Here is a 15,879-nt window from a genome sequence, read left to right as displayed (position 1 = left end):
ATAATCTGGAGTGAGCCAACTCTGGGATTTATCCTTCTTCAGGAGACATAGAGCAGCCCAAAGATAACCCAAGTGGCCTTATGTCTATCAGAAGATACAGTTCTGGAAACCATGTACATATTTATCTTACAGTCATCAGAGAAGGAAGTAACGAAGTACAAATACTTCGTTAACAAAATAACGAAGTACAAACACTTCATTACTGTACTCAAGTAGATTTTTCGGATATTTTTACTTTACTCTTTATTTTTTTGGCGACTTTTTACTTTTACTCCTTACATTTTACCACAATATCGGTACTTTCTACTCCCTACATTTTACAAAATTGGCTTGTTACTTTAGTTTTGTGCTAAAGGTTGTCTATCAGGTGTGATTTGGAGTCCATGTCGGAGAATAGCGCGGACATGCACCTCACACCACGAGCAGGCGCGCACGGCACACAGAGACAAAAGTGAGAGAAAAGAAAAAGAGACTAGCTGTCTGGAGGATAACCAGCTGAGATCGTGTGCGTCTTTGAGAACTGTAAGTCATAGAACTGATGTTGTCAGTTCATGTAAGCCTGTTGTTGTATTGGTCTGTAGTTCTGGTACATTTAAAATTTAGCTTGTTTACGTTCTTCTACTGTTGGCAAGGTTACACCTGGCTGTTGATTCGATATAATGGCGATTGTTGAACGTCCTTGCTCATTAAGATAATGTAATTAATAGTGGGTTTATTGTTATTTACTAGCACATATGATTTATATGCATTGTGTATGGTAGCCTTTACAATGTTATGTATTTCTTTTATTACCACACACAGCCATAGCAGAGCTAGCCCCCCCCCCCATATTTATACGGATGCTTGATTGTAATAAAGCATCAACAGAGAGAAGTTGTCTCCGTCTGTGTTTTAACAGACGCACCTGGGACCTGAATCAGCTTTAAATCCAGTCCTAATCTAGTCCTCACTAAGTTTTAAATAATTTCACTGGAGTTAGTTATTATTTTTGCATCATCAATACCAAATGAATCTAATTGGATAGGAATATTCACAGAATCTCACAAAATCCCACTTGAATTCATATCTTGCTACTCGGTCAGAATCTTATTAACCCGGAGTCCCAGTCTCTGTCAATACAATAGGCTATATGTTTATATATGTTTTAGGCCTATTAGCAGACAGACATTTAAAATGTAGGCAATGGCTTATAATGAATAAAGAATAAAGAATAAAGAGTATTTTCTCCATGTCCACTGTAGTTTCTCAGCGAGCTCTCTAGTAACATGTGTCTGGTCCAGGTAGCTTTGTCATTCATAAGGCTACTTTTACTTTTATGCTTGAAATAAATGGCTAAGCCTGTACTTTGTTACTTTTACTTGAGTAAAGAAGTTAAATCAGCACTTCTACTTTAACCAGAGTATTTGTTAACACAATTATCTGTACTTCTACTTGAGTATGGGCAGTAAGTACTTTTGCCATCTCTGACGGTCGTTGGTATGCAGGTCACTTGATGTAATACAAGCAAATACATAAGGCCCCACCCGACAGTTTTGTGATACGTGGCGTGCAACTGTATGTCAATCATCATAGCAAAATGACTGATACATCATCAGTTCGGAAGTTTTCTTGGATGCCAAATATTTGAATTCAAAGTCAGAATCCAATTGACATGTAAGAAACATACAATGCACCTCAAGCTTCCACAATTCCGCATGAGTCAGCTTCCCCAATTTCTGAGTAACAGGAAAATAGCCTGATAAGCATACATGTGCAGCTCAACCTCAAAAAGCCATAAAGCAAATGCTTGTGGCTTAAAGACGAGCTCCCGCTCGAAAAAAGGCAGATAGGCGCAGTCTCTGTGGCGCAATAGGTCAGCGCAGTCGGCTATTAACCGAAAGGATGGTGGTTCAAGTCCACCCAGGGACGTTTGATGCTTAAAAGGGTGATAGAATGCAAAACTGATGTTACCTTGTCATAGGTGAATAACGACAGTTCAGTGGGTAAATAGGACATACATATAAGCTTTAAATCCCATTGACATGCCTTTTCTCTGAAAATCCCACATTTTGAAACTGCCGCTGAAAACGGGCGAATCCCAACAAAGCCAAAAGATGACGTCAGGATCTCAGAACCTGTAGCTTTGTCACGCCCATGGACGTATAAGGAGAACGGTCCAGCCCCAACATTTACACACAGGCCACTGACCTGAGACCAGCTCCTAATGTTGCTGGCGTTAGGTCAATTAGATGTACGACTGAGAACGCTGCTCCTGTACTCTGACGGGATTTACTAAGAAGAAAGTTTGGAATATTTTCCAGGATATTGACAATGAACCAGGGTTGCAAATGCTGAGTTCCAGGCTGTACAGGGAACGGAGACACTTCTCATAGCCTTCCCAAGGAAGCGAACACTGGGCATGGCTGCTGTTTATAAGGAGATCCCAGGGAACTTTTCCCCCAAAGACAGTTTTCAAAACTTCGGACAATTTAAAGCAGGACTTGCTAAGCTGCTGTTGCTGTTCCGACTGTCTGGTCATCCCAACATCAAGCTGTAAGTATGATTTCGTCGCTAACAGTAACATTAGCAATGCTAACGTATCCTGTAGCTAGCATAGGCTGAATGTGTGTTGATTACCTGTAATGGCAAAGGGGCTAACGTTTCATTTTCCTAACTGTTCCATTCAAATATATACCCTGTGTTGTCATGTAGCTCCATCTATAGTTCACGATGCATGTTTGTCCACTTTGGCAGGCTAATTTTTATTGTATTTCAGCAAGAAAGCTAACTGCAGCTGAGTAGAATCCTGATAGTTAGTCTCAAAGTCAGCTGATCTAACAGGGCTGCCAACTTTTCCAAAAACCTTGGAGTGAGATTTTGGGGGGGCCAACCCATATTTTGCCGCGTACAAAGCAATTTCTTTTGGTCTTTATCCTTTAGGGTTTAAATGGGATTTGGTATATGTGGGTGGATGGGGGACTCCCTAGGGGGGTCTGGGGGTATGCCCCCCAGGAAAAAAATTGAAAAATAAACCATTAAATGGCACTTTCTGGAGAGTTTTTTTGCAAAAAATGGAGAAATCAAGTCTTACATGATATGTGCAAAACTGTAGGGTTAGGAGCCTTTGTGTTGTTGTATCAACAGGTTTTAGGGCATTCAGCATTTACATTATATAGATTATTAACTTCTTATAATATAAGAACTGACCCACACAATGTGCCAAACATAATGAACCACATGAAGAGACAGTAGCATATGTCAGCAACAGCTGAGAAGATTTGGGTCTGTGGTGAACAGGTCCAGGGGTCCCTGGTGTAGGGACCAGGGACCCAAAGTTAAATTAATGTTGAGGGATCAACTTAGACCACTGAAATTCTAAAGAATGAGAACCACTGAGTTGCATAAATTCTAATCCTTTAACCTTTGTGCCAAGGCTCAGTAATGTTTGGCCCTCATCCTCTGGCCCCACTTACTGTTTTTACTTTTTTGTGAAAATAAAGACTATTTGTTCATTTTAAAAAACATCAAATTAATTATTTACAGTTACATTTAGAGATGCAGAGGTTAGAGATGCACAATAGTGGCCCAACGTTGCAGTTATATATATATATATATATATATATATATATATATATATATATATATATATCTATATATATATATATATATTATAGTATATATAGGCTAGTATAGCTCAGTGTGTTTCACCAGATTTCTGCTCATATTTACAACTTTGTGCACATAACTCCTCCCATCTCTGTTGTCCGAGATGTGGAGAGTTGTAATATAGTCTGCTGTGCATGTCATTGCTCCGCTGATATGGTGGATCTCATTCAGACCGTCTGACAGACGCAGAGGCCCATTTGGGTCTCTGGTCTCTGACAGAGTTTAGAGGTGGCCGTACGCTGCTCTTTATCGGAGGACTACGCATGGATGCAACGCGTCACAGCCCCCAGCAGAGCGGGTCCACTACAATGAACTGAAGTCGCTACACTACCAGCCGCGCTGCTCACCTCTATCTTTACAGAGAGAGTGGACACGAAGCGACGGACGGTCTGTGATACTCAGAGCACATACCTGAAGCAGGGGAAATGCACCTGGGATGGCTCGTGAAAAAAATGTTCTCATTTTGCGACAATTTGAAAATTCCACAGACAGGGAGCGCTCTTGAACCCACTCACAGTCTCTGAAAGCACAACTAGTCGATCACAAGTGGCTCAACAGGTAAAAACATAGATAAACTCATCTTTCATAAATTTGACCGACCGGGTTGACACTTCAGCGTGAGAAATCGGGGGTGTGGCGTGTGCGCGTGTGAAACCAGTCAAATGCGTGTGTCTCACGGCCAATGCGTGAGAGTTGGCAGCCCTGGATCTAATCAGCAGGATAGTAGTTCCAAGATAACATTTGACCTACTGACACAGGCGAGAGTAGTAATAATACTTTAGACCTAGCATACAAACAGAAATAGTAGTCTCCTGTCCAGCTAAATGGCCGTCCTGTTGTAAGATAACATATTACTACTACGTTTTAAATAATTTACGTAACTCATAATCACAATCAGAGACTGTTGTTGTGAGCAGCTCTATGAACTAGACATCTTGACTGAAACTGCGAGGGTACAAGTAGTAAATATTTGTCCGTGTGCACATTAACTTATTTTGCTTACGATACTAAAAACAAGGCTAATACAAAGTTATTCTTAGGCTACAACACTGACGTGTGAGTATTACACTAGTGTAACAACGGACGGCAAATGTTGGGCTATGTGTTGAAAATGCAAGTAAATGCTAAATGACCAAACCTACCAGTCTGAAGAGTCATTTCCAATCTACTGGCAAGTTGCTCCTCTACATCAGATCCTTCCTCTGATTCAGGCTCAAACAGATACCGTTCAACAGCTAAAGTCTCCATCTTCTTCTTCTGTTGCTCTGTCAGCTGCACCAAAGCTCGTTGCACAACAACCAATCAGCGCGCAGCTTATTTAAATATTCATGAGCAGACCATATAAGGCAGAACACCTCTCGTTTCAAGCCAGGTCAATTTAGCAGGGTGGTGTGAGGGCCAAAAGAACAGCAAAAGCAACATTTTCAGCCCAACAAATGTTACATACCCTATCAGAAGACCTCAAGGAACAGCGTGATATACTCTATACAACCATTCTATCACCCCTTTAAGACGTTTTCAAAAATTTCCACAATGTATTTGTTAATGTATATTAGTTTTTATTTGTAGTGGCTCAGATGAGGGGTCATAAAAGAAATTATGAATGGAAGTGGGAGTTATTTTTGTGTTTTGTCTCAAAATAAACACGTGACCCCATCTTGGCTCTTCTACCTGTTCTGTACGTAGCTGGTAGCCCACATTGTGATATGTTGTCCCATTTAGAGCACTTGTAATCCGGATTTGGTAATCTTGAAAACTTTGTATCTGGATCAGGGTGATCGAGTCCAATGTTGCTTTAAAAAAAGTAAAACAGATTACCTGATCCTGAATAGCAAAAAATGGGATTTCCAAATCCGAATACTTTTGATCCACACTGAAAAAAATAACATGTTGGATTAACTTAATTCAATAGTGGACATTGGTTGCACACAGATGTTTTGCTTTGGCAGCAGATTAAACAATTGGGTTAAATTAACACAAGTTATTCATGTTCCATAAACCTGTGTATTTTGTGTTGATACAGTGTGATAAAAACATGTTTTAATAAAGTAATTTGAGCTCTTCGAACATTTTAATCCTTCACAATTTTATCACTTTATTTCAACACTATTGGATACTTTATACTCCAATACTATTTGATCACTTAAATACTACACGTTTTTTCATATTACATATTAGTATATTCTAGTGTCAACTACACCATTTTATAGGCATTCAAACATTGTTTATATTGTTCTCTGAAGATGGTTGCCTGTAACCTTTCAAAATAAAATGTCTAATTTCACTGCAGTGACAGTAGGTAAAGAATATAACTGACATTACTGTTTTACTGTAAAACAAATCAACAGTGAACAAGTAACATCAGTTTTTCAGTGTTTTACCAACTCAATCACAGAACGGAAATTAGACCTTTTCTTTTAAAAAAAGTTACAGGCAACCATCTTCAAAGAGAACAATACAATGTTCAAGGTCTCTATTGTCAAGATTAAATTAAATAACAAATGTAACTGTAAACACTTCGATATAACTATAGAACTGATTTGAAATGCAAAAACATTGACATTGCATCCAGCAATCATTCATTTTATTGTCTAATACCTTTCTATTAACTCTCATAATCATTAAAATTATCCATTTTTACCAGTTGCATTTCAAAACCTTTATTCAACAGCAACAATTCTAACACTAACAAAGAATCTGGAGTTATACAAGGAACAGGTAAATATTTCAAAATGGCTACGCTGCCTTAAGTTCGGCCATAAGTTCCCCTTGTACATAAGATTAAGGACTGTGTCAATATCAGATCCAATACTGCTGTATGAATTGGAACAATATTATATTGAAATAATCGAAGGTTAAAGTTTTCTAAATAACACAGTAGACTAAAACCATCTAATATAAACACATCTCTGGTCCCACAGGTAACATACATACACACAAAAAAATGATCCTACGAGAGCCATGTCTGAGTTGTATTCTTGGAATATTAGAATTCTTTACTCCAACTGAATTAAACTAAACATCCTGTTTTACACGGCCCTGATGGCACTAGTTATACTGTGTTCAGTTCTCCATCTCTTCCCCTGTAAGACACATAGAAACTAAAATTGAACAAGGCTGCCAATCTGAGAACTTAGAGGGGAAAAGAACTGTCCCCGTCAACATGGCAGTTAAGGAATAAACACTGGGCCTCATGTGCACAACAGTGAGCTCTCCTTACTGGAGCAGTTTTGTTTTTAAGATTTGGGCTTTCCTTGAGAGTTGAGTCACATCCAACTCCATTACCACTTTTTGAATCACTTCAAAAGTGTAGCGTAGCTGTGATGGATACTTCATGTTCAAAGAGTAACAAAGTCCAAACAGCAAGGCTGTTGCAAGAGCCACATTATCCAGATCTTGAAGAACTACCACACCCTCGATGATGATCCCAACATCAGAAAAGTCATTGCCTGGCGTCTCTCTGGTGACATAGATTCCCACTGTTGTTTTCTCGATGGCACTCAGTGCAGTGGCCTCAGTCATGTCCTGGTTGAAGACAAAACATTTCTTGAAGCTTTAAAAAATATGCAGCAATTGTAATGCTATAGTTTATTTAAATCCATGTTAGCAGCATAGCAGATTACTACAGCCAAACAATGCCCTGCCATTCATGGTCAATTAATGGAGAAAAAAGGATCCCAGATCAAATGAAGAGGAGCCTTCAATCTTTACAAACTAATGTAAAGATTGAATTCTCATCCTCATTTTTTTCTGGAAGTTGTTTTTATGTTCCTGGACGATATCTATCATGAACCTGAATTTACTCCAGGGCTGTATCCCAGTCCCAATTCTGCCCTTGTCAGATGAGGGTTAGTGCAGTGTAGGAAGATGGTTGAATTGACCTTCTTTCAATAAATTTGAAGTGTTTTTCACACTGCTGTAATTGTTTTTTCACTTTCATAATGGAGGACAATGGAGAAAAAGAGGACTATTTGGACCATTTTTTTTATCTTATCGCTGGAATCACTTTGCCAAGGTAATAAAGAGGGCAAATGGACCTAAACAGTCCAAGTACGATCACAACGTTAACCAAATCAGTTTTGAAATAGCAAAGCCACAATCTACTCACAAAACACTCACCATGTACTCCTGCACCAAGAAGTCAGGATTCTCATTCAGATAGATGCAGAGTCCTTTAATGAGGGACTCTCTTCTGGCATCAATGTCATCCTTAAGAAATAAACAAAGAAAATAGAGATTATTGAACTCAAATTTTCAGTAGCACAGACGAGAGAGAGAGAGAGACAGTGAATGCATGATAAACACAACTAGGTCTTTTCAGTGGAAACTACTCACAGGTAAAGGGAGTTGAGCTCTGCAATGGTTGCAAATACATATTTTACTGACCTAATGCAATGCACATCCATTTTATAGTTAAACAATTTAAAGTTAAAGGTTCTTACTGTCATCATGGCAGCTATGTCTTTCAGCTTTTTGCCGTGCTCCCCCGCTCGCTTTGCAAACACTCTCAGGAATCTTTCAGAGAGAAGGTCAAGCTGCGACAGAAACCTTGATTGTAGAGGCATGGTTGTGATGCGCTTAAACTCCGCGTTTATCTGAAACATGAAAATATTGTTTGATAAAGGCACCGCCCACAGATTTTAGAAGACATTTCTAACATCAAATCTACACCTGCCCGCCATATCATTGCGTGCACTGTGCATGATTAATCATCTGGGCTCTGCTATGGAATATTTGAAACATCCCAATGAGGTCGAGCATTACTTTTACACATGAACACATTGTCTATACAACTAGTCAGGGCATTATTTTTTAAATTACCTCCATTGCATCAAAAAGAGCTGGCCATCTCTCTTGTACATTGCTGATCATGGGAGCTTCACAAATTACTTCTTGTCTTCTTAATGCAAATGTTCTGTCCATTTTAGCCCTTATTGTCTCTCTGTTGTTGCGCATCTTGACATCTGAAAGGAGTTCGACCCTCATCTTCTCCAAGGACTGGGCACATTCTCCTAGTGGAAAAGAGGGGCAGTATTCCACCTCACCCCTCTTTGGTTTCTTAACATCAAAAGCAGGGGAACGTTTCTCAGCTGGTTTATATTTCAAAGAATTCACGCATACTTCAGGACATCCTACTTTTCGGAGATGTGTGCGGTAGTTTGACAGCTTGTATTTGAGGCTCATCTTCCATCCTTCGTAGCCAGAGGGTGAGCCTTTTTCTTTTAAACATGGATGCTTCAGGATGAGTGCCTCTGCAACTTCGTCAAATTTACTGCTTGTGAGATAGACTGTGTACTTAACTATCTCCTGAATCAACCCCTCTAATATGTCGGACTTCAGCTTTGGATCAGGGATCAGCAGCATTCCGTTTTCTTTGAAAGCTACATGGGCCTTCTGAAGCTTAATTTCCGCATCGTATGTGAAACGGGGAACACAGAACAAATCTGGCCATGAAGCCCGTGATGACGTAGACTCTGAAGATGAAAGAATCATGGTGCTGTCACCAGAACAGGATGAGGTGTCATCAGGAGCACTGGTTGATGAAAAGGAGAAACTGGGTTCACCTTGGTCTTGAGGTTGACAGGATATGTATACAACTTTAAGTGTCGCTTTGTCTTGTATTTCTTCCATTGAAGTTAAGTTCACAAACTCGTTGCCAAAAAGCGTGTCCATGAACTGCAGTCGGAAGGGTTCCATTATTTTACACTGAATCTTTACGTTAGTCTCTAGTTCAGCCACAGTTGAAGGAAGACCAGCAGAAAACATGAGCCTCTGACTACTGTCTGGTCCAAGGATGACTCTGAGAACAGCTTGAGTTGTCATGGTTTCACTTGACTATCTGTTAGGAAAGAATAAGAAAATTTAATTAGAATCAGTTTTATAACACAAGGTATTGTTAATCACCAAATCTCATGTTTTACTGTTAAAACACTAATACTTTAAATAATCTGAAAACTTAACTGTGAAAGAAACACAGACATGCCAACATGAATTTGTCAAAAGCGTAGAAGAAATTGGGTTAATATCAAACACATACCCACAACACCAGTTAGTGTGTCCAGGGTTTCCCCATGCACATTAGTACGTGACAGCAGAAGACAATGTTGTTGTTTTTTTACACTGTCTTCTAGTGTTCCCCAACACAGTCCTACTAATCCTTTCATCACAGTCATGAGTGCATGATGTTGCCAATCCCATAATCATGTTAAACACGGAGTAAATCAAACATATCCCCATATCATTCAGAGGAAAGCACAGGATACCAGAGGAGTGATGAAGTGGGCTACAGGCTCAAAACAGAATTGAAAACGAGTGCTCTCCAGGGTTTCCATACATTCATTTTTCAAACTTTTCCAAAACATTCCCATTATAAATTTGTTCAATTTCCTTAATTTACTTTAAAATGCAAAAAACTTTTTGATAAAAATAAAAAAAACAGATCTTTTTAGTGATTGGGTTTCATTGGAGCAGTAGGAGAGGAAGAGAAAGGGAATGGAAATAAGATGAGCAGAGAGAAGACAAAAGAAGGATGAGGTGTGTAATATATATAAATTATTAGCTTTTGCTGGAATTTGGTTTCCATGAGAACCCTGGGCCTCCTTTTAAAGACTGTATGCAACTGTAGGCACAATGATTTTTACATTACCTTACCAGAACAGACAGACTGATCTCTTCAAGGTCACCATCCGCACACCCCCAACTACATAGGCAGCCAGTGGATACTCATCAACCAGTTCGGAGATTTCGACAAGAGCAAGTTCTCGTGCTGGAGATGGAGTCAGCTGAAAGGCTCCATAATGCTCACAATACCATCCACACAGTAGTTTCAACACAAAAAATAGTCTCTGCTGCAAAATGCATATTTGATGGATTTCCCCAAATTCAGGCAAGCCACCCTCAGAACCATATGCCACTATCATACCTGGTCTGTAATTTATTCCCTTGCTCCAAATGTTTTTTGCTAGATTTATTTCAGATACATCAGGATCTCTCTGTTTAAAAGCTTGAGCTAGCGCTTCCTTCAAAACATCTAATGGGACAGTAGATACATCTGATACTTCCAGCAACGGTTTATCAATATTTGGTGATGACAAGTGATAACCAATCATAATCTGATGTTTCACAGCCAGAGACAGAGGCACATTTTTAAAGCAACTGGTGTGTTTTATAACTTTTTAAAGAAACTGTGCTTTGCCTCAAACCTGATGGTCCAAAGTCCCACGAGAGGCCCCAAAAGCTGTATCAGTTGTGGGTAATGTTCTATGTAATGGTGTTTGGGCAGCAATTTTGTGTTAGGAAACACCTCTTGATACCTTTGTCGATGATCTGAAATTTTGCTCTCAAGGTAAGCAATAGACTCTTCACTGTGAACTGAGGCAACCACTAGCTCAACAATCTTTTTTAGATCCAACAAGACCTGCCATACTGGCTCATGTTCAGGAATCTTGGGGCCAATTAGAAATGGGAGCAATCTTAACAAGTTCCAATTTTCATGGGCATTGCCCCCTATGGTTTTCCTGCTTGAAAGATTTTGTGGCAAAGTATGAGGCTTATTGGTTTTGTCTGTCCACTTGTATGGGAAATGCAGAATGGAACTGTTTATAACATCCAAGGTGATATACTTCTTTGATATTAGTAATGTGAGGCACTGTGCTATTTCAACAGGCACAATGCCTTCAAAAAGATCATGCGCAATGTCAGGAGGGTAGCCACTGACAACATGAAAATGAGACAGTGCTCCAGTAAAAGGACAGGCTCTTTTTACTCCAAAACAGCTACTGCCACTATCTAGTGCTGCTCTGACATGGGTTTCATGGGTTTCTTTTGTTCTGAGGCTGAAAGTTCCTGACCTAACCCCATGCAACTGAATATCTGAAGCTGGTGCTGTACAAAAACGACAAAAGTAGGGCCCTGCAAAGTTCTCCACAAAACCTGCTATTCCATGTGCTCCTAAATTGTCAGCAGCAATAGTCTGCACTGTGCCCTTCAGTGATTTGTTCAGTTGTGGGACAAAAATGCCATCAATTTCCAAAGTCCTCAGGTCGCGTATTAGGGGCTCTAAAACCTTGTCATAACCAAATGACTTTACATTGTCTGTTTTACACAAAATGGCCAGGAAAATTGAGGACAAACTAGAATGAGACCCTGGGGGAAGGTTACTCAGTACCCAATACACAGCACAAAGTTTATGGGTTTTGCGGGAGGTGCCCAAAGGGTTACAGACCTCGAAGTCATCAGCATACAAAGTTATGGATAAACTTAGTTCTTCCCCTGACAACAAAACATTTTCCTTAAAATGCAGACCATCCTTATAAGACCTGTACAAAATTTCTTTTCCAGTCTCTGTGTCCCTTTGTGTTTTGTGATTACAAACTATCTTGTCCACAATATCTTTCCTACTCAGCAGCACTTGCAGGGATTGTAGGATGGGGACATACTGGAATGTTTTGTTCTCTTTTGCATCTAAATATATTCAAGTGGTTCAACAACTTTAAATTTTGCCTTGTAATATTGCTTACGTTGATAAGCAGAACTCAAAGGGCCATCCTTCTTGATGGCCTTATTTAAAGGATTTGCTGTGCACAGAGAGGAGATAATTTCATCTACGACAGCTCTGTCAACTTGGAGCTTGTGCTTCTGAAAAATGTCTACTAGAACACCTTCAGCATGAGATTTTGATAGACAGCCAGTTAAATGTTGAAGTTCTACCAAAAAATCATTGATTGCTCTGCTTGGTACATGGGAAAAATGTTCTAATTTTAACAAAGCTGCTGCCAAACTGTGCTCTATTATATCTGGGAGGTCATTTAGAGCACCAGTACTGCTACCGGGTTGAGCATCCTCACCAATGTCATCATCAGATGTATTTGAAGCAGATTCTGGGGAAGCGAGGGTGGCTGATACTACAATTCCTGGTTTAAAATCTTTTAGTAAAAAAGACCTGTGTTTTCTGCTCTTGTGGGATTTAAAAGATCCTAAGACGTTTGTTTGAAATTTGCAATCCAAGAACATACACGTTACAACCTCATTTTTCTTCAAATGTGAATTAACGTGAGTCCAGTAATCCCTCGCAGACACAAGATCCTTACAAGAACACAAATGGCAACTAAATGTACATTTCTCTGACTGATAACTAGTTTTAATAACATGACATCTATTCAAATGAATTAACAGTGCATTCCACGTTCTAAAAGTGCATGGGCAGCTTGCATGCACACATGGAATACGATTGTTATTCCCATAATGTCTATGTCTGACTCGATAGTGCTTAAGAATATGGGACCTACTTGTAAAAACTGAAGGGCAGGTCTTGCATTGCCACATTCACTCTGTCACTGGAACACTTCTAGCACCATTCACTGTGAATGTGGAAACAAATAATTAAAACGTAGGGTTGGAGATCCTGGAAAAATGGTTTGAGCAGGCCACATTTTAATTTTAAAATATATATATATAATTACAGTAACTATAAGAGCAAATATAATGTCCTGGTCTCACCACAAAAACTTGAGCCCACGATCAATCAGCTGACTCCAGGTGATATATTGAGTTTATCTGTCACTCTGCTGCAAAACAGGAAAAAAATAATTTAGGCATTACAAAACTGTATTTCAATAAACGTACATTAGATGTACACTCACTGGCAAAATTTTTTAGGTACACTGCATAAACCATTGTAAAATATCAAATAATTAATGTGATTATTGCCTTCTCTAATGAGAACAGAGACTAACCATGTTCCATGTTCAAACACTGGGCTGACTGTGCAAACTTTGTGTCCCACAAAGAGAAAGTTTCCATTTTGTAGGCTACGTTAATTAGTGGTACGCCATCACTACATGATTTTTACTACCACTGCTTCAGACAGAGCAAACCGTCAATGTGTCCTTTTTCGAATTTCCTCTCCGTCTCCTCATGGTCTCATTACACGGTGTTTCGGGGAGGGGGGGGGGGGGGGGGCGATAACTTAATGTCGCTGATAACACTAGCAAAGGCTGCTCGATGGACAAATCTCACTAACGCTACGGTCACGGTGCAGTTAGCACACAATGTAACTTAACAGTCAGTTGGCAAACCAATACTAACAGAAACAGACTAATGAGCACCGCAAAGTTAAGTTAAATTGAACATGAACGGGTCCCGCTCAAAAAACTAGCTAGCTAATTCAAATGAAACATGGTGAGAAAATAGCGCGAGCAAATAAACTCACGGTCCTTATTTAACGTTACGTAGTGACTCTCAAGATATTGAACTACTTTTGGCTGAGCTTTAACAACAATATTTTATTAGCAAATCCATATACTTACCGAACGAATAATGGCGTGGAGTACAAGACGACGAGTCCTTTGAAGTGACAGTTGCCTTCTTCTAGCAACAATGTAAAGCGCGCCAGACGAGATCGCGTGTGGTATCACGAGAATTACATCGCTTCTTTATTTACTCACTTCATCCCAACATGATCGGAACAAATTTGCGTACCCTCTCTGTATATTATGTAGTTTCTACACTTTATAGTTACGTTTAACTTTAAAACATGAGGCAGTTGTGTTAAATGCATCCAAGACATTTACATAAATCCAAGAGTTGGCAAGTCTCCTTTTTTTCAGTGCAGATTAAATATTTGAACAACTGGCCCCTGGACTTTACTCTGCTGGTCTGCAGACTGTGGAACAGAAACAAGAGATGTAGCTTGGCTTCCACAAGAGATGGCTAAAGTACTCACGTCCCGTGCTTAAGTAGAACTACAGGTATTTCTGTTGAAAAATACTTTGGTAAAAGTAGAAAAACTGATTTAACTTTCAAAGTACAGGCTTGGAAATGCACTTGAAGTATAAATGTAAAAGTAGTTGTGAGAATGACAACGCTACCTGGACATGGATCACACCCTGTTTATATGCTGTTGGCTACAGTGGACATGGAGGACATGTCTTTATATGCTGTTGGTTACAGTGGACATGGAGGACATGTCTTTATATGCTGTTGGTTACAGTGGACATGGAGGACATGTTCTTTATATGCTGTTGGCTACAGTGGACATGGAAGACATGTCTTATATGCGGGTGGCTACAGTGGACATGGAGGACATGTCTTTATATGCTGGTGGCTACACTGGACATGGAGGACATGTCTTTATATGCTGGTGGCTACAGTGGACATGGAGGACATGTCTTTATATGCTGTTGGCTACAGTGGACATGGAGGACATGTCTTTATATGCTGTTGGCTACAGTGGACATGGAGGACATGTCTTTATATGCTGTTGGCTACAGTGGACATGGAGGACATGTCTTTATATGCTGTTGACTACAGTGGACATGGAGGACATGTCTTTATATGCTGTTGGCTACAGTGGACATGGAGGACATGTCTTTATATGCTGTTGGCTACAGTGGACATGGAGGACATGTCTTTATATGCTGTTGGCTACAGTGGACATGGAGGACATGTCTTTATATGCTGTTGGCTACAGTGAAATGGAGGACATTTCTTTATATGCTGTTGGCTACAGTAGACATGGAGGACACGTTCTTTATATGCTGTTGGCTACAGTGGACATGGAGGACATGTCTTTATATGCTGTTGGCTACAGTGGACATGGAGGACATTTCTTTATATGCTGTTGGCTACAGTAGACATGGAGGACATGTTCTTTATATGCTGTTGGCTACAGTGGACATGGAGGACATGTCTTTATATGCTGTTGGCTACAGTGGACATGGAGGACATGTCTTTATATGCTGTTGTGTGTGTGTGTCTCTGTGTGTTTCTGTGAGTCTGTGTTTGTGTGTGTGTGTGTCTCTGTGTGTTTCTGTGAGTTTGTGTGTGTGTCTGTGTGTGTGTGTGTGTGTGTGTGTGTGTGTGTGTGTGTGTTGTTTATGTGTGTCTGTGTGTGTGTGTTGTGTGTGTGTGTGTGTGTGTGTGTGTTTGTGTGTGTGTCTGTGTGTGTGGTGTGTGTGTGTGTGTGTGTTTACATATCTGACGGCCAGAAAAGTTTTCATTATGAACATTTCCTGATAAGAAACAACGTCCCTGTCATCCAGAGTCCATTTGATAGTCCAGTACCCCTGGATGGACCTGTTCAGTCTCATCTAATCACGTAGTCCTAATACTTCAGAGAAACCCTCAAAGAGTCCATGTGATAGTTCCCCCCCCCCCCCCCAATGGAGGTGTCTTTATATGCTGTTGGCTACAGTGGACATGGAGGACAAGTCTTTATATGCTGTTGGCTACAGT

At 39.9% G+C, this 15,879-nt stretch overlaps 1 protein-coding gene and 1 non-coding gene across 2 annotated transcripts; one reads left to right on the top strand and one right to left on the bottom strand.

The window, feature by feature from the left end:
* The first annotated feature begins 1,834 nt into the window (after nt 1–1,834).
* On the top strand, nt 1,835–1,908 carry trnan-auu (transfer RNA asparagine (anticodon AUU)). Its single transcript has one exon. It is a non-coding gene; the product is annotated as a tRNA-Asn (tRNA).
* Nucleotides 1,909–6,843: 4,935 nt separating this feature from the next.
* LOC116683436 (uncharacterized) lies at nt 6,844–9,009 on the bottom strand. Its single transcript, XM_032509880.1, has 4 exons — nt 8,782–9,009; nt 8,088–8,240; nt 7,765–7,854; nt 6,844–7,170 (listed from the first exon to the last, which is right to left on the bottom strand). The coding sequence occupies exons 1-4, from the start codon at nt 9,007–9,009 to the stop codon at nt 6,862–6,864; spliced, it is 780 nt and encodes a 259-aa protein (XP_032365771.1). The 3' UTR covers nt 6,844–6,861.
* Between the last annotated feature and the right edge of the window lie 6,870 nt (nt 9,010–15,879).

The sequence above is a fragment of the Etheostoma spectabile genome, unplaced genomic scaffold (genome assembly GCF_008692095.1).
Source record: "Etheostoma spectabile isolate EspeVRDwgs_2016 unplaced genomic scaffold, UIUC_Espe_1.0 scaffold00018990, whole genome shotgun sequence".
NCBI lineage: Eukaryota > Metazoa > Chordata > Actinopteri > Perciformes > Percidae > Etheostoma > Etheostoma spectabile.
This window is presented reverse-complemented; position numbering and strand designations above follow the sequence as displayed.

What these genes read in the sequence shown, in the direction of transcription:
- LOC116683436 (XM_032509880.1), bottom strand. Translation starts at nt 9,009, where the DNA reads ATGCTGCTGATCCCTGATCCAAAGCTGAAGTCCGACATATTAGAGGGG. An exon ending in ACCGCACACATCTCCGAAAA is followed by an intron (nt 8,241 to 8,781) that starts GTAGGATGTCCT and finishes TTCATGTTTCAG; the next exon opens with ATAAACGCGGAGTTTAAGCG. An exon ending in ACATAGCTGCCATGATGACA is followed by an intron (nt 7,855 to 8,087) that starts GTAAGAACCTTT and finishes TTATTTCTTAAG; the next exon opens with GATGACATTGATGCCAGAAG.